The 23,535-nt window shown below is 30.9% G+C and overlaps 2 protein-coding genes and 1 long non-coding RNA gene across 5 annotated transcripts; 1 reads left to right on the top strand and 2 right to left on the bottom strand.

The window, feature by feature from the left end:
- Positions 1 to 136: 136 nt before the first annotated feature.
- LOC130891161 (GRB10-interacting GYF protein 2) lies at positions 137 to 15,532 on the bottom strand. 3 transcript variants are annotated; one of them, XM_057795751.1, is made up of 19 exons: positions 15,380 to 15,532; positions 14,852 to 14,962; positions 14,320 to 14,452; positions 13,953 to 14,250; positions 13,333 to 13,550; positions 11,840 to 12,001; positions 11,196 to 11,407; positions 9,867 to 10,038; positions 7,250 to 7,609; positions 6,805 to 6,885; positions 6,531 to 6,752; positions 4,949 to 5,146; positions 3,526 to 4,049; positions 3,273 to 3,465; positions 2,551 to 2,688; positions 2,366 to 2,495; positions 2,012 to 2,269; positions 1,230 to 1,464; positions 137 to 596 (listed from the first exon to the last, which is right to left on the bottom strand). In XM_057795751.1, exons 1-19 carry the CDS (start codon positions 15,454 to 15,456, stop codon positions 560 to 562), a joined length of 3,759 nt encoding a protein of 1,252 aa, XP_057651734.1. In that variant the 5' UTR covers positions 15,457 to 15,532; the 3' UTR covers positions 137 to 559. The 3 variants fall into 3 exon arrangements, with proteins under 3 accessions (XP_057651734.1, XP_057651732.1, XP_057651733.1); XM_057795749.1 differs by having other exon boundaries at positions 1,235 to 1,464; XM_057795750.1 differs by having other exon boundaries at positions 1,235 to 1,464; positions 6,805 to 6,882.
- A 767-nt stretch (positions 15,533 to 16,299) lies between these two features.
- On the top strand, positions 16,300 to 22,615 carry LOC130891167 (probable ATP-dependent RNA helicase DDX49). Its single transcript, XM_057795764.1, has 5 exons — positions 16,300 to 16,723; positions 16,793 to 17,050; positions 17,498 to 17,951; positions 19,935 to 20,290; positions 22,368 to 22,615. Exons 1-5 carry the CDS (start codon positions 16,654 to 16,656, stop codon positions 22,565 to 22,567), a joined length of 1,338 nt encoding a protein of 445 aa, XP_057651747.1. The 5' UTR covers positions 16,300 to 16,653; the 3' UTR covers positions 22,568 to 22,615.
- On the bottom strand, positions 18,036 to 23,434 carry LOC130891171 (uncharacterized). The gene is made up of 2 exons (XR_009058859.1): positions 23,322 to 23,434; positions 18,036 to 21,238 (listed from the first exon to the last, which is right to left on the bottom strand). It is a non-coding gene; the product is annotated as an uncharacterized LOC130891171 (long non-coding RNA).
- Between the last annotated feature and the right edge of the window lie 101 nt (positions 23,435 to 23,535).

The following is a 23,535-nucleotide window of genomic DNA, read 5'->3' as shown; positions in this document are numbered from 1 at the left end:
AACCTTTCTACATATAAATTTATATTTTACCTTTGTCCTTCTATCCTCTAAAAGGGATCTTACTGTGAGCAATAGGTTTTTATTGAAATTCTTACATTTCAATTCTCAATTTGGTTATATATAATAAACTCTGATGTAAAAATATATGGAAGTTTTTATTACTTTAATTTGTCAAAGTAAAAACATGCAAATTTTCATTATAAAAAATTCAACTATAGATTGAAACAACAATTTACGTTTAATCCATTTAAATAATCATAATTATAATAAACAATTCAATAAACGTGTGCCTGCGTTAAGGGGAACTAAGAAATTCTGAAAAAAGTTTTTATGTAAAATTAATCTTTTTAACAGTCAAATAGGTGAAATAAAAAAAAAGTGAAATAAACTAAAAAATTGTCTTAAAAATTATATATGTATAATATAATTAGGTACAATTAATAACAATCTGTTTTTTCATATAACTATGTTTAAGAATTATCACCATAATCTCTATCACCCACGTTAATTCGGTCAGGGGCAGAAGTAACGTTAAAACCTAGAATTCGGGCGTCCACCTTCAACATTTTGGATTTTTTGATTTTCTTGTTTTTGCCCTAAAAAATAAATGACGTTACAAACATTACGAACGGGGCTAATGACATGCGGACAAACACTTGTAAAAGTCTCCAGAAGCTACTTCTTGTAGCAGCGGCAACGTCATAAGCACATTTTTGCTAATGCTCGTTTGACTGTATTTACACCCATTTATCATCCTCGTATAATGGCTTCGCGGCTTATATACCTACATCTCGTTGAAACTTGTAACGAGCCATAACGGTCTAGTTGGTGAGGTTGTCAAAATGCTAATTTTTAATACAGAGATCGGATGTTCGAATCCTCTGTTGAACGAAATATTTATTAAATAAGCCACTTGCTCATAGTCCAAAGAAGAGTTACAAACAAACTCACAAACCCAAATAGAGGCGAAGCTAATAAAAGCGTGTTAAAAAGCAATCTTATTCAAAATGAAATAGTCTGAAATGTTCTGCTTATACCATATTCAAAAATCGTCGCAAATAAAACAATTTACACATTCTTTTGCCAGAAAAAGTTCTTAACCTTAACTTATCGCAGACATTTTTTCAGAACATATGAAGAGGAACAATTTTGTTACACTGTCAATAAACTGTTGACAAAACCAAATTGAAAACTGTTGGGATATCTAAAAAATACTTTGGAATAATTACCTTACCTTGACCTCTTGGAATTCAGTACTATGTTGCAAGGATGGGGTAATAGCAGGAGCTGGAGAACACATATCGTCTTTGTGAGCATTATTTCTGGGCTTAAACGAACGTCGCTTCTCCAAAAAATTCACAGCAAACTGATGAGTTGCATTGTTGTCGCCTAAATATTCCTTACAGTATTCTTTAACATCAAATGCCGATTCAATGTCTCGTAAGAAAGTAACGAAAGTAGGAACTAAAAGAAAAAGTAGATGTTATCATGTTGAATTGCTAGATACAACAAATGTAAATAATTTAAATGGTAGTATTTTTTATGTGATAAAATACAAGAAACATGTATTTTATTCTCAATAATTTTTGATCAGGTTCATAACTAATGATAAAATATAAATAATATTTTATTATATTGGTAGTGAGGACAATCAAAATTTACATAACCATTAAATCCTACAAATAGTATCGGAGAATTTGTTCTAAATAAGACTTAATTTTGGACTACCATGAAAGTACTCAAGAATATTTTGCAACGCTAAAAAATGCAGGTTGTCATACTATGTTAGATAACAAAAAACAAACTATTCAATTAAAATAATACGAAAACAAATATGATTCAATTCTATATGTTTAAGATAATAAAGTAATATTTTTTTACAATAAAATAAAATATTTGAAAACTACATTCTCTACTTTTGTTGTAATCATTAAAAATCTCAATTAACTTATGGAGCTACTTAATCGTTTCAGTTCATTTTCACTACCTGTATATTTCGAGGTATACTTACTATCTACATTAGTTGAAATATTTGATAAGGTTTTGTAGCACCAATTCATAAAATCGTCCGTTGACGGTCCGTTATTATTGTGATTAGTTTTATTTGATTCATCTTTTTTAGTTTTCACATTCTTTGCCGGTTTCTGTTGTTGTGGCTTTGGGGCTGCACTAATATTATTTGTAGAATTATTTTTAGATACAGTGGACGGTTTATGCACACCTTGTTGCTGTTGCTGCTGTTTACTGGAAGAATCATCCCAAAAACCACCTACAAAATAGAATAGCAGCAAAATTTGTTTTTTCAACAATATTATAAGTTGCTGATTAAACATTTCAATTTAAAGAGAATATTTTAATCTATTACCCGAACTGGCTGACCAATTAGTAGATGCAGATGCCCACGTTAAATTTTGATTGCTCCAAATACTACTGCTCGTATTATTGACCACTGGTAATGGCTCCTTTTCTTTTTGTAATCTAGTTTCTGCAGCTTGCTGTTAAATTGATATTAATGAAATGCAGCATTGATAAAAATAATAAAATATTTACCTTTGCTAATTTTTCTTGTTCTTCCGCTTGAATTTCAGCAAGCGACTTTACCTTTCTTGGTTCTACAGGTTTGTTAGCCCAGTTGAATTGAGAAGGTTGATTTTTTTCCTGTTGTAATTGTTGCTGTTGTTCTTTTTCCTATTGAATAAATAATATATTGCTACAATAAATTGGTTAAAACATTGATTTAGTGTAAACGATAATACAAACATCAAATAAGATGATAACGAAATGATAATAATTTCAATATATATATATAAAATTTATTATTATTTCCAACTCTATATCATGATGAGAATTATTTTTCATTGGATAATTTATTCACACAACACCCTTTGATGAAGATATATTCACAGTGAAATATGTATACTTATTTTCTTAGTTGCTTTTTCATTATGTTACAAACTCATATACTTATGTAGGCCTTGAAGATGTCACCATCCAACAAAACATTTACAATATATAGTAAACGTCATTCTATAGGCCCCTACAAAACTGCTTGCCAAAAATAATTTAGTTTGCGGTTTTTCCACCATGCAATAAACTAAATGCCGAACCTGACCCTTGTTTGGTACTTTAAAGAATGTAGAACCGTCTGAAGCCCATTTTAAGTAGAAGAAATAAACACTAGATTTATTTTCACTTTTACATAAATACAAATTAAAGCATTGGAATTGCAATGTATAAATATATAATACTGAATATATTGACTAATTGTATACCTGTATCCTTTGAATATGCAAAGCTGCATCAATTGCTTTTTTCTCCCTTTCAGCTTTTTGAATTTCAGCAAGACTTAATCCCATATTGGCGTTTGCTTGAGTCCAAGGTGCCGCTTTAGCCAATCTCAATTGCTCTTGTTGTAATCGCTTTTCTTCTTCCAGTCTCCTCAGCTCTCTATCTTTCAATTCTTGTCTAAAGTTAAAAAGCATGGCAGTTTACTAAATTAAAAATAAATATACAAAAAACACACACCTTATTCTTTCTTCCTCTAATTTCTTTTGTTCCTCACTTCGCTTCTTTGCTTCTTCTTCAGCTTTTCTTTGTTCTTTAAGTTTTCTTTTCTCCTCTAATTCCCGCATCCGTTTTTCCTCCGCCTCTTTTTTAGCTTTCTCCAACTCCCTTTTAATCCGTTCGTCCTCCTTTTTTCTTTTTTCCTCTGAAGCCTTTTTCTCTGCCTCTAATCTCTTCTGTTCTTGTTTTCTCTTTTCCTCCGCTTCTTTTTTTGCTTGCTTTTCCTCAAACTCTTTCTTTTTCTTAAGTTCTTTAGCTGGTACCTCCTCTTTTTGTTTTTGTTCTTTTTCTTTGTCGGCTTTAGAAGGTTTTGGTTGTAATGCTTGTTGAAGTTTCTCCGATTGGGTTAAAGGAGGCGAAGGAGCGGTAGGTACAGAGTTATTTTGTAATTCCCACATAGATATAGGTGGAGCTTCGGTTTGAGATTGCCACTGAGGTGTACTATTATTAGAAGCAAAAGAATTTTGTTGCCACAAGGAGTCAATCTAAAAAGTAGTATTCACTTAATGGAAAGTATATAAAATTCCAAATTTCGTGTGTAGTGCAAAGATAAACATGGTTAAAAAAATTCACTTCATAATTACATACATTAAATGTCATAGTGCTAAAATTTCATCAATTGAAAGCGGCCAGTAACCTGTGAAAAGTACAGCTCACATCTGTTCTTTTTTTGTCAGAATATTATAGTAATTCCCTATCAAGCTTGCTACTCTTGCTGACGCCAACGCACATCACCAGATCAGATGGGGCAAATTTTATAACAATGCAAATTTCAATATTTAAACTCCAAAAACTTTGATATTCTTAACAATAACAGACAACGTTCACTAATGCAGTGAAAAAAAGAGGTTTTTGACATAACTTTTCAAATCATACACAGTAACAAAGTGACATGTGACAGATAAACCCTCTATATGTCTGATCATCTAAGTATAAGATTAAACCGGGAGGCAATACCAACTCGCCTACTGAGAGTTTTACATCAGGTACCTCTAAATAATACAGAAACGGTAGAGGAACTAGAAGAAGCCTCTAATCACTATTTATCATCATCAAAGTGGCATATGAAAAACACTACCCAGTAAAATCAAAGGAAATAAATATAGAAGCGCCTTGGTAAACAGGGAATTGGGCCACTTGAAAACTAAAGTTTAACAATGCAAAGAATACTGGCAATAAGGTAGAATATAGAACAGCTTCTTTATGTCTCTCTGGTATATAGTTGGTTCGAAACTGGCGCAGGAGCTGGATTGGGAAAACGTATAGGTGTAGAGTGGCTGAAAAGACAAAACAACTCCCCAAAAAATCTATAAATCTACAATATCTTATTAATCAAGATATTGTGTTATTGTGCTATTTTTAAAATCAAAAAATATAAACTTACTTGAGGCGGTGTTGGTTGTTTCTGTTGTTGTAACTGTTTAAGTAGGCATGTAATAGGGTCGTTACTTGGATTTGAGGAAATTTGTTCAACGGAACCCCTAGATGTCGGTCGTGGCATATTAATATTTCCTCCAATACTGACTGGTATATTGCTTTGCATTCCCGGTATAGGTATTCCACCCGTATTTAGAGAAGGTGTCTATACACAAAGAAGAATTCACATCATACACAAATGACGATATAAAAACACATACGAAATTTATAATGTTAGTTAGTTCGTCCAGTACATACAATAAAGGAACTGTGAACTTACAAAAAAAATCTACTTGTCTGTGTCATTGAATACTATGTAGCGTCACATCTACTGGAATTTACGGATAGGAATCTTTTGATGATTAATAAAATTATTTTTGAGCAATTCATAATTCTAGGTTTGTTAAAAGTTGAACTATACAGAGGAATTTTCGTTTCGAATATTGCCTAATGATTTAGACCAAGTTGTTTCTGTTAATTCCATATACATATATTTAATATTAAGCCTTTATAACCAAATAACTTATGTATTCTGTTGGTTATTTTGTGTGGCTGAGGAGTTCTACCTTAACATTTTGTGAACATTGAATATATAGGTTTTTCCAAGTAGTACTGGTAGTCTAATGTTACATTTTTATTTGATAACTGCAGCACCATCTCCTATGGTGATTTTTGAATCATCTGTTCACCATTTACAGGGCATTCCCTGTAAGCGTTCGCGGCACCTGAAATACTCTTTTGGGCGTTCCACATAGCGACTACGATCGTTGTGGTCGCGGCTAGAACGTCATGACTAACGTTTACGACGACCCTTTATTAAGAGGTGGGTCGAAGTGAGCGTTGAAAAAATTAGCTGAATTTTCAAAACTCAAGCAACGCAGATTGCAACCATGATTCTATAATTAATATTTTCAACTATTTCGATTATTGAAATTAGGCATATATGAAGGTGTTATACCTTATGTATAATCCATAACAAACTAGAATGAGTACCTTCAAATTCTATGGACTACTAAATATGTGTCAATTGACCTGCCACTCTGTTTTGTCATTCGCTAATATTTATTTTAACACTCAAAACGCTTCATAAGCCATTCCACATGAGTTTACAATTACAACGCTCTGGACTAAGTAGAACAGGAATGGACGGGGTCGTGAATGTGATTGAGTGCTTAGTATAATGTACCCTTAATAGTATTTCTTTAGGAAGTTTGGATGATTTATTTCTTTTCTCAGTCTTTCTTCTTACTTAGCCCCTTGTTATAATATGCTTCTTCTTAATTGTCTATCTAGTTAAGTCCAAATATTAAGTAAAAGTGATTTAAAATAAATATTGAATTTATAAAAATCACTATTTATGATAGGAATTTCCATGAAACTAGGTAGAATGTTTTGAGTTTCATTAGTCTGATATTTATAAATTCTTCAGTTTCAAAAGTTATATATAGGAGAGCATTTCCTTATTATACAAAATTAGAAGCTCTTTATCAATTATACCAGTTATTGATTCTTTCATGCGAACAAATGTATCCAATAATTTTGGATGTTACCTGTAAACTGGATATACTTGTGGATAATCCTTCTGGCTGAGGTATATTTCCAGGTATAGAATTTCCTAAACCTGCAGGTAAATTATTCGGAAGAGCCGTCGTAGGCAGTCTATTTTGCATGGAAAGGAGGTTGGTCATATGCAACTGCAAATGAGGATCTAATGTACCAGGTATGTTTTGGGATTGTTTATCGACCAATCCTTGCCCTGGTAGTTTATTTGCCTGAAACAGTGTCAGTTATTCATGGAAGAATGTCGGTGTTTCCGAAACTCACTTGCTGCATTTGATTTATCATGTGCATTAAAGGATTGGTCGCTGGAGGTTGTTGCAAATATTGGAGATCTTGAGAAACCTGCTAAAATAAAATAATAATAAAAGAAATAATCATATTGTTAATAAATTGAATCAAGTCATTTGTAAAATTTTTACCAACAGAATAATTGCAACTAATGACAAAATAAGGAGATAGCCTGACCATCCCAAATCTGCATAATCAATTGAATTGAAAATAAAATTATTTCCCTATATTATTAATATTTTTAAAATACTTCCATTACTCACCTATTTCCATTCAATAAATGTCAAAAATAGATAAAAATTTCTAAACATTTACTCCTAAGATAATATTTGTCTAAATGTTAGTGACTTTCATGGTACAAACTATGATCGGATTATTGATTTAAGTTTCTTTTCAATCAACATTATAATTTTTGTAGTACCTGTTGTTGTTGCTGCAAAATCAGTCTTTGAGCCGCTAGTTCTTGTTGTTGCTGGATTGAAATAGCAGTCCATGGTTCAGTAAGAAGTCTGGCTTGAGCCTGTTTGAATGCTGCCATCTGAGATAAATATTGCAATTGCATAATATCTGGCTCAGGTTGTACTTTTGTGATATCGTTTTTCAATACCGGGAAACGACTGTTCACTAGGAAAGGATTCACTCCACCACACAAAGTTATTAATTCACCTAATAAAAAGAACCGCTCATCACACTGTCTTCGCACTTTTAATTGATTACTAAAATATCCAGCTTTGTACCATTCAGCCATTTCTATGTTCGAAAAAGGACCTTGCATTTGTCCCTGGAAAATATATTTGCTCTTGTAAATGTAAGAAATTATTTTCATTGTGAATGATTATAAAAAAAATGTGTTTTTCAAGTTGAGGAGGGAAAATTTTCATCCTATGTAGCACTAAAAAGAGTACAAGGAAAGACATTAAATGTAGAGAATGGAATAACCAGAAAAAGTTGTTACAGAACATATAGATGAAATCGAAATAATAGAACAAAAAGGGGAACTATAAAATAACAAAGACTAGGGGAGATATAAATAAATCAAACATTTATGTCACGAAAATTAACAATGTAATAACTACAGATGAAAATACAAATACCTGGAAGTAATATTTGCTAAAGAAGGATCATATAATAATGATCAAAAGTACATACATGAATTATGCAGAAAGGTGAACACTGGAATAAAGGATGAGAGAAATTTATATAAAAGTTTTGACAATATCAGCCAAAACATTAAGAAAGGGAATAGGTTCCTAATTACTTAATAAAGGAGGAATGGAAAACAGAAGAATGTCTCATATTACATGGATATGAATTATTTTATCTAAACACCACAAGAGAGATAATAATAGGCACATATGAAAAAAAGGAATAAGAATGATGCAAAAGATAAATAAAAACTGGAGGTAATAGCAAGCAAATGATATGTACAGATACAGTCGAACTCCAATAATTCGAACTGCAAGGGACCGTAGCAAAAGTTCGAATTATCGAGGTGTTCGAATTATCGGAGTTGTGCACATTTACATACATATATGTATGCATTTCGATGCATCTTTCCATTTTATAAATAAATAAATATGTTATGGGTATATAACATGTTTATTTATTTATTTATTTATTTAAAATAATAATTTGTATACGTTCGAAGAATTTTTGGTCCTAAAAAGGACCGATTATTTATCTTAAAATAAAAAAAAATACATATATTTATTTTTTTGTAAAGAAATCAGCTATGCTAGATTGCTTCATGCTGACGATTTTTTCCTTTGAAGCAAATCGAGTGATTCGACAAAATATCGTCGTCTTACCTAGAATCTGAAGATTCGAATTTTTCAATTTTTTTCAACACTAACAGTTCGAATTTTTTAATACCTTTGTACATACATAATTTATACAAGAAAAATTCGAATTTTTCAATTATTCGAACATCAAAAATTCAAACTTTTCAATTATTTTAACGCCAAAAATTCGAATTTTTCGGTAATTAACACAGAAAATACGAATTTTTTTGATAATTCGAACTTCAAAAGTTCGAATTATCGAGGTTTTTTTACATGTGTTAGTAATAGGAATGTCAAGGGACCGACGCAAAAGTTCGAATTAACGAGGAATTCGAATTATCGGTGTTCGAATTATCGGAGTTCGACTGTAGTACTAAAAAACCAATATGTTTAAAGAAACAGCCATGTGAAATGATTTTCTTATTATAACTTAATTACTAAATAAAAAAAGTTATAGTAGAGACCCGATTTAGTGCGCTTGGATAATAGGAAATCCAGGTAAATGAATGAAAAGAGGCAGTTTTTCCATGTACTTATGTATAATACATTTGGGAAAGTCATTAAAAATAACAAAAACCAAGTGAAATTGCTTTCACTAAAAATCAATGTTCAATAAATTATATTTTTCAAATTACCAAAATACTTCAAAATTATAAAAAAAATACTATAAGTACATGATATGTAATACATAGTTTAATCCATTACTAAATTCTGTATTACATATATAACTATGGTATACATGTCGTGAGGGGTTAAACAACTACAAGTGATAGCTGTTACAGTGGAACCTTCTGTTACAAATGCATGGCATCTTGCTACTGTAATGTGAAAGATGAAGATGTGCTGATTCCAGTAATTTTAACCGATTTGGTCTTCAATTTCGAGTGAATGGAGTTTCCAGTGCATCCGTATTTTACTATGATTATCCATAAAGATCAAAGTCAAGTCAAGTTTTGCTGGTGACTGCAGTGGCCAATACTGTGTTGCTTGGTCCAGAGTTTAATACCAAAAAAAGGTATTCCCCCACTTACAATAAAGCTCAAAATATTCTCTATTCATTACATTGAAATAAACAATTTGATAAATAAAAGAATTCCTTTTTCCCAACAAATAAACAAAATGAATCTTTTTACCTAACACTGTGGGTATACGCTAGTCAAGAAATAAAATATATAATCGAGTCGCCTCTGCATTACTAGAAAAATCTATGCCAATTGTCACTCAATTTCTGTATTTACGTTATATTTAAATTACTACCTGTGGATCTTGGTAAAACCATTTATCTACTACTGTAGGTGCAGCTAAGTTTGGAGGTGGTTGTACACCACTAACTTCAAAATTATTGGGTATTTGCTTAGGTACTTCCTCGTCCACTACCAGTTTAAGAACTAAATCCTCTTGTAGCCTTTCAAAATCTGAATCATCGGGCCTTTAACAAATATAGAAATATATTTTAAAAAATTATATAAAATATAATCTGTTTATACAAAATTTAAAAATAAAATTACATGAAGTTCCTTTCATTAATGGGTAAAACACAAACAATTATGGAAAGTTTTGTGAGATTTTTGTCATTTATTATACAAATATCTTTTAAAATTATTCGCTGGCAGAATTAATGGATAATTTATTATTTGGCTAAAATTTTTATTAAAAAAACTTTGAATCCTCTTTTTAACATATGCTGCTTTGCAAAACATGTAAATTTAGAAAAATATAAATTATGGTTTGTCCAAGTAAAATTTTGAAATGAACCCTAACAATCACCAAAATCATAATTTACTACCAAAGAGTGTACATGGAGATCCCATGTAGTACTATCAATTTCTATTGCTTCAAAAAGTTCCACAAGGTGGAAAAAAATCACAAAAGTGGATGAGGGCTTGTAAATAATGCAAATCAGCATCAATTTTGTAACTTGAAGTACTAAGACAAAGCTTTGATGCATCTATTTCAATTCATCAAGATTTTGTGTGACACTATCAACAAGAATTAAGCAATTATATGATAAGAAAACTGCTTAAAGTTTGATGGGAGGTCCAGGCAAATTGATCTCCTTTAACTCCTGCACAAAGAAGAACACCAATGGTCCAATGCAATGTTCACTGTAGATCAATATATAGTATTGCTAACAAAAAGTTTGCACAATACTGCAACTAAGGTATGTGTATGAAGTGACTTTAATATGGAGACCCTCACAGACATGGTGGTCACTGAATAAGGTCGTCTTTATGCTTGCATCTACATTGTTGAAATATTAAAACAAATTGTACCTTTTGCTTCCTTTGCAGGAACAAAATCCTCTTCCTGCATGACAATGGTCGACTACATATCACAAGAATAATCCAAAATTATCTACAAGAAATCGAAATCCATACAATAGTATGGTCATCTGACAACAATGATCTCAATCCAATAGACCATTTTTCAGATGTTATGCATGTTATAAAATAAAATTTAAATTCCAATTTTGTCATATATTTTATAATTTTAATTTTTAATGTGGTTTCATATTCCACAAAAGCTTTAAATAATCAAAAGTTTTCTTTTAATGTTAAAAAGGTTTCATTAAGAATAAAAACATACCTAGGAGCTTCATTAACAGATCCGTTAGAAATCACTGGTGGATTATCACTATTTTTTGTCAATTTTGGGGGACCTTCTGACTTAGCTCTTTCTTGAACATTTATGGTTTTATCTATTTTTTCTGGTACACTAGGATCTGACTTTTTCTTTTCTTCTACATGATCTTTTTTATTTCCATTTTGGGATACATCTTCTATTTCTTTGAACTGATTCTGAAAGAAGACGTCTCTGTAAATCTGTCAAAAACACCAAAGGCAGTACCCAAGAGATAAGTTTTGATTTAAGCAATAAACACTTATAATAACCTCAAATAGTTATCAACAATAATTATGAAGTTGATAATGATTAAGATGATTGCAAAAATAGTAATTGTAGTCTTCCTTAAACTACTGAATGCATGCATTTTAAACATATAAAACCATTGTGTCACAGATCTAGCCTAAGAAATAAGTATGTTAAATTACCCCAATGTAGAAAGTGCCAGAATATTTCAAAATTTGAATAAGTCAATAGCTCTTAGCTTAAATCTGAGATCTATTATTAAGTTCAACCACATACGAATGATGAATGAGTGATAACATTATGTCAGAATAATCTCTAGTTTAGATATTTTGATATATAAAATTATTAAAAATGATTGCTACCTCTTCTAAAACTTCCTTTTTATGTATGGTTTCTTCATCTTTCACAAGGGATAAAGTGGACTTGGATGAAGTTATTGGAGGTGGCTGACTTTTTGTTGAAATATGTTGTTGTGATGTTGATTTCTGGAGACCCATTTCCTTTCTATGAGGTTTACCTTCAGGCTGAAACATACCAAAATAATAAAAGGATACATCCTATACATATACATATTATCTTTTATATAACACAGATAATTAACTTTAAAATTGCTTTATATATGGAAATATGACGAATATGTTTTTATTTTCCTGACTAATTTCAATGGATCAGATATAAATAAATAACCAATTTCTCTTCAAAACGTAAGATAGAAATTCAATCATACTTATTTCAGATCTTTAGTCAAGAGTCAGGTCTTAGGAACTGTTAAAAAGCTACAAAATTTATATTACTATAACTAATTTCCTTCACCACATCTAATTTCAAAGAAATTAAGGTAAATATTTGAGCATCATTATTTTAGAGAACAGTCAGATTAAATTCAAATATTTAGAAGCAAATTCCAGAAAATCTCAATACCTCAAGATTTGCCCATTTCTTGGGTAAAGCCAATAATACAATTCAAAATTGGTATCATGAAAAGTAGATCATTAATTGGTATTTAAGATAATAAATAAAGGAATTCTGGAATAGGTTAATCATTTTCCCTTAAGTAGTTTTTAGAAAATATAATAGAATTTTTTTTACTATGGAGGAGAATATGTGACAAGATACTGCTTACTCTTAATGTGTTAGTGATCTTTGAGTAGTTCTTATAAAAATAGAATGGGTACAAACTTTACCCAATACATTTGATTAATACTAGACAAGAAAAAAAACATAATTCTTAATGTGCTTGATGCATTTGTTTATCTACTCACAAATCCATTAACGAATTAGTGTCTGTAATTTAATAATTCCTTGAGAATTTCTACAAAAAAATACATGAAAACTTAGTTTAATGAACTCACATCACTGATGAGATCTTTTACCATTAATGTTTTGTAATAACTTTATAATTCTATTGTTATTATTTGAGCCAACAGTTTACAATTTTTTTCAAATTTGTATTTATAAGGATATCCAGCTGCTAGTGAAAAAATAGACTCACATAAATAAATTTTTTTATAGAAAAAGTTAAGTATGTCCAAACAATTAATCTAACATCTTTAGTCAATTTGATATTTCAAACTCCATAATGTACCCATAAACTTCTCTCAATGTAGATAACTTTGATTAGTAAATTTAATATAGCCCATATAATACAAGAATAAAAGTAAATTTGGCCTCATTATCCCTTGATAAAAACCAATATTTACTTAATATGTAATGGAAGTTCTGAATTATTAGAAATTAATGTATTTTCATTATTAAGGTTAGAACTGACAGAAATGTTTCACTATCAACTCAAAAAGCGAATTTTCACTGAATCAAAGAATGTGAATCTTGATATGTGTACAAATGAAAAATGTACCTGCTCATCATCAGATCCATGAAAAGCTCCCTTTTCATCAAATGTACCCCCTCCTTCAGTTGGGTTTTCTGTAGCCCATTCTGGCAGATGATCCTCACTTTCCCATGATTTCCGGGCGAGTGGGGCACGATTATCATTCCAACTAGTTCGGCCACCTCTCTCTGGGGGTCCTGTTCTTTCCTCAGAATCCCCTTCGCCCCTCCAGCTTGTAGAGCGCCCTGAGTATCATTTAAAAAATACTAAATGACTATACAAAAAAATATATCTTAATGATCAAGCAATTTCTCAAATCAAAGTAACAAGCTAAAAATAGGTGGAGAATCATATCGTTCATATAAGAGCACAAATTATAGATTAGAAAAGATTCTAGCATGAAAATTTTCGATATTTAGATGTTAAATCACAAAAGATTTGTGTCAAAATTACAGTAACACAAGTTCACACCATTACTAAAATAGTAAAAAATTACTAGATATGGGAACTGATAGTAACACAAAAACAAAAGTAAAAAGTCAAATAGCACCATCAATATCACATATTACCTATTTGGTTACATAAAAATGAGGATATACATAATTATGTTGATATTAAAACTCATATATGGTTAAATAAAATCGTACCCCATTTTTCATGTCCACTACTTCGCCCTGGTCCACTTGTGATAGTACTTCTCCATCCGTCATCTTCATCATTTCTAGCCCTTCTCCAATTGTCTGAAGTTGTTCTTTGATTTATGTACTCCTTTCTAGGACTCCACTCTGTCTGTTCTCCATTGCCCCACCCAGAATCGTACCCTCCTGTTAGTCTACCATATTGGTAACCTCTTCCCCTGCTTATTCGACCACCCCTTTCCAATGACCCACCTCTTCCACGAAGTGGACCAGGGGGCACTGCATTTGGTCTAGGCTGCCAACCTCTCTAATGAAATAAATTTTCATGATAACAGGGCATTTGGAACTAGAAGTATGGTAAGTTTATGCTACTTACCTCTTCATCAGTTGTTGGCAACAAAGCTAATGGCTGGAGGCAAATATCAGAATAGAGACATTTAAAATTTGATAGAGAGACAGGTGGCTTTACATTTTTATCAAATAAGGCTAACATCTCTTCACGTCCATACCTGTAAAAAAATTTAATTTAGAAATAGGACTTTTTGTATACTTGCTAAATAATGCATTTGTTCTCTTATGCTCCATATTGAAATTTCTAATTTATTAGTAATTCATCACAAAGTTTTATATAAAATATATTTTCAATTAAAAGCATACCCTGAACAGTCAAAATTATAAAGCATGTGTAATTGCGAAGATTTAATTTAACACTATCTATTAATACAAAACATATAAGGCAAATATTTTGTAACTGACCTACATCATACTTAAATTTTAAATGTTATACAAGTCAATGTGACTGACAACATTACTATTAGTATAACATTTAATTCTTGATGTGAAATTTGGTGCAAACTCAAATATTTTATTGTAGAAGATACTACATATATAAATTTTCAAATACATACCTATAATCAGCCAGTTGATATCTTGTTCCTCCACTTGATCCTCCTCCAGTTGTACCCTCAGAAGACAAATTACGTATCCAATCTGGACCAAAATTCATTGAGTCAGTCATCCTAAAAACATAAACAACCTCAGTTCAACTCTATCGTGCGAACGGGCTATATTATATAAATTAAATTCCAGAGCGCTGCAGTAGGAATATAGACATATGTGGACACATGAGTAAAATATAAGTACACAAAAATGGAGGTAACTATTTTTAGACACAAAATAATAGTGGTACAATCTATTACCGGAAGTCACCAACAGAAAAAACGATAATAATTTTCAATTTTTTCCATAAATCATTGATAAAAAGTTCTTCACAAAGCATGAAGAGCAAGGCCCCAGGCATAGACTAGGTGGCACATTGATTTTCACGAGTAAACTACATTTGCATGAAAATATGTCTGTAAAACTGTCAAATATAATTATTGCATTTCTGTAATCACTAAATTTTTTCGTAGTTTTCCTTATATTTTTGCATTTACCTGAATATTTTTGTTTTACACTTGGTAAAATGCGAACAACATAAATGGCTGCAGAAAAATTGTAGGTTATCGCGCATGTGCTTTTATTCTAGGATCTCAAACGTCAAAAAAATTTAAACTCCAAATTCCACTAAATCAAAAGTTATGTTCGAAATTAATACAAAAAATGTTTATAACCAACAAAATAAATTTTTATTTATTATACAACGTGTACAATATTTCAAACTATCTCGCAATGTAAACATAACAAGTTTATTTTGAGAGTTTTTAATGCACTATTTAATTATTATCTAATTGAGAATAAATTACCAATAGAATTGTGAATGTGAAATAGAAATTTGTTCTGTGGATTATCCAATATTGGCTGGATTAATTAAAGAATATCAATACCATAAACATGCATTTGAATGTTGTCTATGGAGAAGGTCTCATCATATTTTAATGCAGTATGATAACCAATACATGCCAATATGTGTGTATGACTTCAGTAATTTGTTGTTAACATAACTGAATTTAAATTAAATCAACCTACAGGGTTTTTGTCAACTATAATCCGGGGTCAGGTAGATCACCTATCATATCAGCTGATTACTTAGAACAAAATTTTGATCAGTTTCCAAACGTCACATTCTGTTTTCGGTGGAAATTTTAAACTCAAAATTTAACCTACAACAACCTTTCATTTTTATTACTTTAGTTTCGTGTTTTAATTCATTATTTCATTGTTTTTAAATATTTATAGAGCTTAATTCAGTCATGTAAAAAATTTTAAATGTTTTAATAATTACTATTGAACAGTGATCAGCAATTTAACAACACGCATGTATTTTACTACAACTTTTTAAACCAATAAGCTATTTTATGTCGAAAAGCCAAAAAACTACTGAGATCGCAAGCCTCCGTAATCTGTCAATTACGCTGCTCATAAGAATTAATCAAATATAACCAAGTAATGGGATTAATAACATTTAAGGTTCAAAAAATACAAAACAAAATTCCCCGTTTAGGAAACTAAAGTAATTGAAGTAATCAAAGATTAAAAATTTCCATAGAAAAACGAACTCTTTTATTTCGATTAGTTTCCGAATGTCAGTGGACGTGATCCGGATTACCTTCTGATAATTCAGATTTTTTTATAGTGGTTATATGTTCTGTGATTCAGGTTATGATCAGGTTAATCCAATTATAGTTTCGAAAAGCCCTAAAAACAACCTTTTTATTCAATGATAAACAGAGTATACAAATTATATTGAGAAAATAAGTCCATTTATAAAATGACAGACAAAATTACATTTTCAGATCTGCAACTCAATAATTGGATAATTCGACAATGTGCAACAATAGGTAAAACTTGTTGATTTTTTAATGTATATTTTATTAATTTGTATTATAATTTAAAATTATTATTTTTAGGCGTAAAAATCCCTACACCTATTCAGTCAAATTGTATTCCAGCTATCTTAAAAGGATATGATTGTATTGGAGCAGCAAAGACTGGTAGTGGTAAAACATTGGCCTTTGCATTGCCAATTATTCAAAAGTTGTGTGAAGATCCTTATGGAATTTTCGCATTAGTTTTAACACCTACCAGAGAATTAGCATATCAAATAGCAGATCAATTTGCAGTTATTGGAAAACTAATGAACTTGCGACATTGTGTTATAGTAGGAGGTATTTAAGTAATTTTATTTTCATTTTTAGTAATACAACTTATTCACAGTTACTAGATCAACAAATTGATTGAAATATTATTTTTAAATGCTTTTGTCCACAATAAATGAATCATTTGATATATTTATAACTTAAAAATTGTCCATACTAAACATCTTTTCTTGTTCAACATTTGACTTTTTAGTTTGGCCTAGAATTTATAAATCCATTCATGGTATTCATACTGTTCATTACATCAACAATCATAATTACACTGTCTAATGTGTGTTTCTATAACTAAGTTATCATATTTAAAGACCAAAGGCAAATTGGAACATACTTAATTTGGGGATTTAGGGTCTCTGACTTTGTTATCAAAACTCACTTTTTATGTATAATTGTCAGTATAATGATTCAGCAATAGACTGAAATTAATATTTTACAGTGTATAGTTTAATGTAATTTTAGGTATTGATATGGTAGAACAAGGTATTCAGTTATCTAAACGCCCGCATTTAGTAGTTGCCACACCAGGTCGTTTATCTGATCACATAGAAAGCTGCAAAACATTTTCATTATCAAAAATAAAGTTTTTAGTATTAGATGAAGCTGACAGGCTGCTAAGCGGACAATTTGATGAGCAGATTAAAATAATTTTCAAAGAATTACCCAAAAATCGGCAAAATCTCTTTTTCTCTGCAACAATTACTGATACTTTGGAAAAATTAAAAGAAGTTAGCAATAAAGAATTATTTTTTTATGAAGCTCCTTCTATATCTGATGCTGTTACAGTTGAGGAACTGCAACAATATTATGTACTTTGTCCTAAAGATATTAAGGACGCCTATCTTGCCCAAGTAATAAGAGAGTTTAGGAGTAACAATGAAGAAGGAAATATTATGATTTTTACAGACACATGCAAGTAAGTATTGTACAGCAAGAATACATGATCATTTAAAGGGATTGTATTGATGGTTGTTTTTTAAAATCATTAAAACAATTTCCATAGTTCTAATTAGTAATATATTTATCAATTATATAATAAATTAAAAAAGCATTTGAAATGAAAATAATTTTACAAGATTTGTTTTTTTTTCTCAAGGATATAATACATGACGTTTGTGTTGAGAATACTACACAACAGTGTTCATCAGAAAAAACCTGACTTGTGGAAGACAAGGAACTGGTTATTCCTCAGTGACAATTGCAAATGGTGGTGTGACTTTCCATACATGAAAAGACACACACTCCACAAAATTGAAAGGGCTGCCAACTATTTCTACAGATGAGTATATAAATCATTTCAAACAATGGAAGTACCAATGGGACAGATGCCTTAAAATTTGAAAAGAAGAAAAATAGATGTTGATTTACAAAATGCAATTATGAGCTTATATAAATGTAACATCAATCATATTATTGGTAAAAACCGAATTTCAGAGAAGTAAGATAAAGTGGTAGCTTGAGTCCATTTCTTTTAGAGGAATGAGACAACGTGGTGACTTCAGTCCATTGCTTTTCAACATTAATATAGATGATCTAATAAATATATGCTCATCCAACTGAAAGAAAGTATGCATTGAATATAAAACCTACAAATAGTGTAAATATCCGAGGCAGCATATGCTGATGATATGTAGATATTGTAAAAAACATCTAAGATCTACAGAAAAAACTTTGATATCTGGAACAAAACATTAAAGCAGTTAGGGACGGGGATAAATATGGAAAAAACCATATTAGTGGCACTCAAACAATAAATGTAGATATAGAAGGAAATAGGATTAAAACAGTGAATAAATTTAAATACCTTGGAAGAGAAGTTGAACATACAGACAATGAACATTCAAAGATTGCCAAGAGAACTAAAAATGCCTTAATTACATATTACAGCATAAGCTAACTACTTGATAAATAAAAGAGAAGTTTTGAGAAATTCAAAAGTAAATATTTATTAAGCAATTAATACACCAATTTTGATTTACTGATGTGAAACATGGACTCTCCCTAGTAGACAAAAAAGTACATTCCAAGCTGCAGAGATAAAATATCTTGAGCATATAAGAGGAGTTACAAAAAAGAATTGATTAACAAATGATCAAATATGACAAGATCTTGAAATCATGTCTCATGGAATTCATTGGGCAAAGACAGTTAAGTTGGTGGGGTCATTTACTGAGAATGAAAGATTCAATTTCAGTGAAGGGAGTATGGAAAGAAAAATTAGGCAAAAACAAAAAAAGGGGAAGATGCACAAAATTTGTCTTGTCTTTGCCAGCTAGTTTATGAGCGTTTTCGTAGTGGGATGTGACAAAATTATACACTAAAGTTTTTGAACTTGTAGGTTGATTTTTATTTGGATTTTATTTTTCTTCTCTTAACGTTTGGCTCTTACTAGGAGAATTATCAAAAGAATTATATGTAAAATGATTTAAAAATGTGGTTTAAACTGGTCAAAACATGAATAGAAAATTTTTGCTAAAAATGTCATTAATTATGTCACATAATGTGACCAAGAAATGTAACATTAGATATCAGTCTAAATACTTTAGACAATTAAGGATATATAAGCTATTATATTTTAAAAAAATAATTCTAATAAAAATTATCAATTCATGTTTTGTGCAGTTTAAACCACATTTTTAAATAATTATACATAAAATGATTTTGATAATGCTCCTAGCGAGGAGCGAAGAGTTAAAGAGAAGAATTCATAAATACAAAATTGAAAAGGTGAAAAAAGCGCAAGGGGCTATCAGTCATTTCTATAGATAAATACAAAAAATGTTCCAAATAGTGAAAGAACCTGCGGGGCAGATGTATTAGTTGTAATGGAGAGTATTTTGCAGGGAATAATATTAAGTATAATTGTGTTACAATTTGATGTATATATTCTATTTTGTAGAAACTGTCAAGTACTTTCAATGACACTAAATGATGTAGGATTCGAAAATGTGGCTCTCCACGCTATGATTCCACAACAACAACGTCTAGCAGCTTTAGCAAGATTTAAAAGCAATACTGTAAAAATGCTCATAGCAACTGATGTGGCAAGCAGAGGTCTCGACATCCCCACTGTCGAATTAGTTTTAAATCACACAGTCCCCAAGGTTCCCAAAGAATATGTTCATAGAGTTGGTAGAACTGCAAGAGCAGGTAGAGGGGGTAAAGCTATCACATTGGTTACTCCTTATGATATTAAATTATTACAATCTATAGAAGAACACATAAAAACGAAATTGGTTGAGTGGAAAGTTGATGGTGAGGAAATAGATAAATTTTTAGTGTCTTATACTAAATTAAATAGAGTCAAAATATATTTAATATGGTCAACTTTGCTTGAAAATTGCTTTAATAACAATATAATTTATACAGGGTGCAGCAGTCAATCCTGCATTTTGGAAATAACAGTGGAAATGTAGAAAATGGGTGGGGTGAGCTGTAGTGCTCATTTTGTTGAAATTCATAGCAATCAGCCAGTGCCTACTGTATGTGTGTAATTCAATAAATATGTGGGTGACAAATTTCGAAAATATCGATGGAACAATGAGCAAAAGAGGTATTAAATCCGTTCAAACTCCTGAGAATGTTGAGCATGTGTGCTATAACAAGAAGCCCTTAAAAGTCAGCTCGTCTGCAGAGTGTTGATCTTGGAATTTTTGATAGGTTCATTCTAAGGATTTTGAGGTCAAATTTGTACCATTTGTGCCTTACAGAAGTCAAGTGGTGAAGGATTGGACGAAAACGATTTTGTTGCCCGACGACAATTGTGCAAAACGTTTTTGGGAACAGTTGAAGAAAATGAGGAACTTGTTCACAACCTCTGGATTTTGAGTGACGATGCAAATTTTCATTACTCGGGATTTACGAACAAACGAAACTTCAGGTACTGGATGATCAAAACCCTCATCAATTTCATCAACAATCTCTCAACTCAGTCAAGGTAACATTTTGGTATACCATGTCCTCATAAGCCCATTTTTTTTTCAAAAAATGAAAGGGGGCAGTTTATTACCGCTAAAGTCATTCTTCATTCCTCAACATGCATTGAATGATCAAACTTTATACCAACAAGACGAAACCACACGCGAGTACGAATATTGTTAATGAGATTTTCCTGAATCGTGTGTTATCCTAAAATGGAGAGATTTCTTGGTTTCCCCATTCACCTGAACTCGCACCATGTGATTTTTTCTCTTGTGGATATTCCTGAAACATAAAGTGTAAGAATAACGACCACGTTCAGTTGAGAACTCAAGAAAAGAATCTGATTGGAAATTCTGAGAATTCCTCATGATGAGATGGACAATGTCAGAGTTTGCCTGCAAGAGTGCATTAAACAAGGACGCCAACTGACCGGTGTTATTTTAAAACGTTGATTAATTACATTTACGTTTCATTTATGCTTTTCAATACATAATAAGATTTTGAAAAATTTATTCTTTTATTTTTCACAGACTACTGCATCCTGTATTTAATTTTTTTTGGAATATTACTAAACACTTGCTACTGCTGTATATTATAAATTAAAATATTAATTCTTATATACATTTTGAAAATATTTTATTCTTCTCTTTTCATCCTTTCCAGGTATTTGATGATTTTTGTATCTGTCTTGTCATCATCACTTCAGTCTTCATTATTTTTCATTAATCCATATGTCTTCATTATCACAATATGTCCATACATATCAGCTGCTTCTATTTCTGGTCTTGCCTCCAATTTAATTACTTTTTTGTCGTTGTTCTTCATTTCTTTCCATTTAGTTGTTTCACTATTCTTCGTACATCACTTCCTTGGCATTTCTTTTTATCATGTTTCTTCTTAATTTTTCAATTTTCTTCTATGTATTTTATTGTAGGCACTTCTATCATATTAAATATTTCCATATCAATATTTGTTCTGCTTATATTTTTTTATGCAGTACTGTTCTCATAATTTATTTCTTTATTTTACAAAAATAAAATAATTATCAATTACTTACAATCCAATCACGAAAAAAAAGTAAGTCGTCGAGTAAACATCCCTATCTGCCGCAGGGACGTTTACTCGACGACGCCAAATACCCAGTAGATATTTTGGACCAATTAAGCGAAATTATACCTAATAATTAAATTTAGTACCGAAATTGAGCATTGCATTTAAATTGACCAGAGCGAAAGCGAATTTATCTCGAGTCGATCCCATTTTCGAATTTCCTCCTCGTGGGGCGTAGGCTCCACATTGGGAAACACTGATTTAGACATTTTTTTAACCAAATAGTACTCTCACAATGAAAAATTTTCTCATATTTTTATTAATTTGGCACAAATAGTTTGATAATTGAATTTTTGTTTAGATTCAGAGGTGGGAAAGATATTTGCTCAAGTCACAGTTACAAAAAGTGAGGCTTACCTCAAGTTAGACGAAGGCGATTTTTATGAAAAACGTTTGATAAATAAACGTAAGAAATGGATTTTAGAAGGATTAGATCCAGATGAAGAAGAAGCGAAACTTTTAAAGAAAAACAAAAAGAAGAAAAAGAAGAAATCGGAATAAGGTTTTGTTTCAATTGTTTTGTACATAATAAAAAAAAATCTTCGATAATTCTTGTACATTATTTCACATTTAAATAAGTAATTCATCCAAGTAGCTAAAATCTGCCTAACAAATGATTCTTGAGGGTCGGAATGTACAGGGTTAGACCAAGTTAGAGATTGGTGAAGTCAAATGTACAAATTTCTATCGTTCCCAAAATCATTGTATTTTGTAGTAGTACAATAATCTAGCAATTGAGAGGGATATCTTGTGATGTATCAAAAACGATTTTAAATTTGTGACTTTATTTTTTGAACTCGAAAGTGCCCAAATTAAAAAATTGTCTAAGGCAAAGTCTGGTAGTATCCTATGTTGCACCGTTGACAGTGACGGATAACAGAGGCGAAAGAGAAACCAGAAATTAAGTGCATAAAATTAAATGATATAGACCCATAAGGAAATGGATATCATCACAAATAATAACTGATTAGATAGCACTAAGTATAAAACTAAAGTTAATATTGAAAGAACAAGTGGATTCAGATGACATGAATATAGAAGTGTAACGTCCGCTTCTAAAATCAGCACGCAGTCAGTCAGTTGACTGGTCTTTCTCACAATCGAGGCCATCAGCCCTCGTTGACGGTGACAGATGACAGAGACGAAAAAGATTAGGCTCCAATTATTAATGTTATAACATTAACTTTTACTTTCGTGTATTAAAGTTAATGTATATTTAAATTTGGGTACAGTACATTATCATCATTATTCTTACCCTCAGATCCCGCAATAAAAGTAAAATATTGCGAATGACGTAGTATAATTAATGTTGACTAAAGTGCCACCTTAAATTAATGCAGTATGCAATATAAGAACGTCAAACTAGATAAGGATGTCAACTAAATGATTTGTTTAATAACTGCTTAGTTATATTCTCAGCTTTTCTGGGTAAATTATTCTGAACGATGAACATAAAATATATCGTTAAA

The sequence above is a fragment of the Diorhabda carinulata genome, chromosome 3, assembly GCF_026250575.1.
Source record: "Diorhabda carinulata isolate Delta chromosome 3, icDioCari1.1, whole genome shotgun sequence".
NCBI classification, from domain to species: Eukaryota; Metazoa; Arthropoda; class Insecta; order Coleoptera; family Chrysomelidae; genus Diorhabda; species Diorhabda carinulata.
This window is presented reverse-complemented; position numbering and strand designations above follow the sequence as displayed.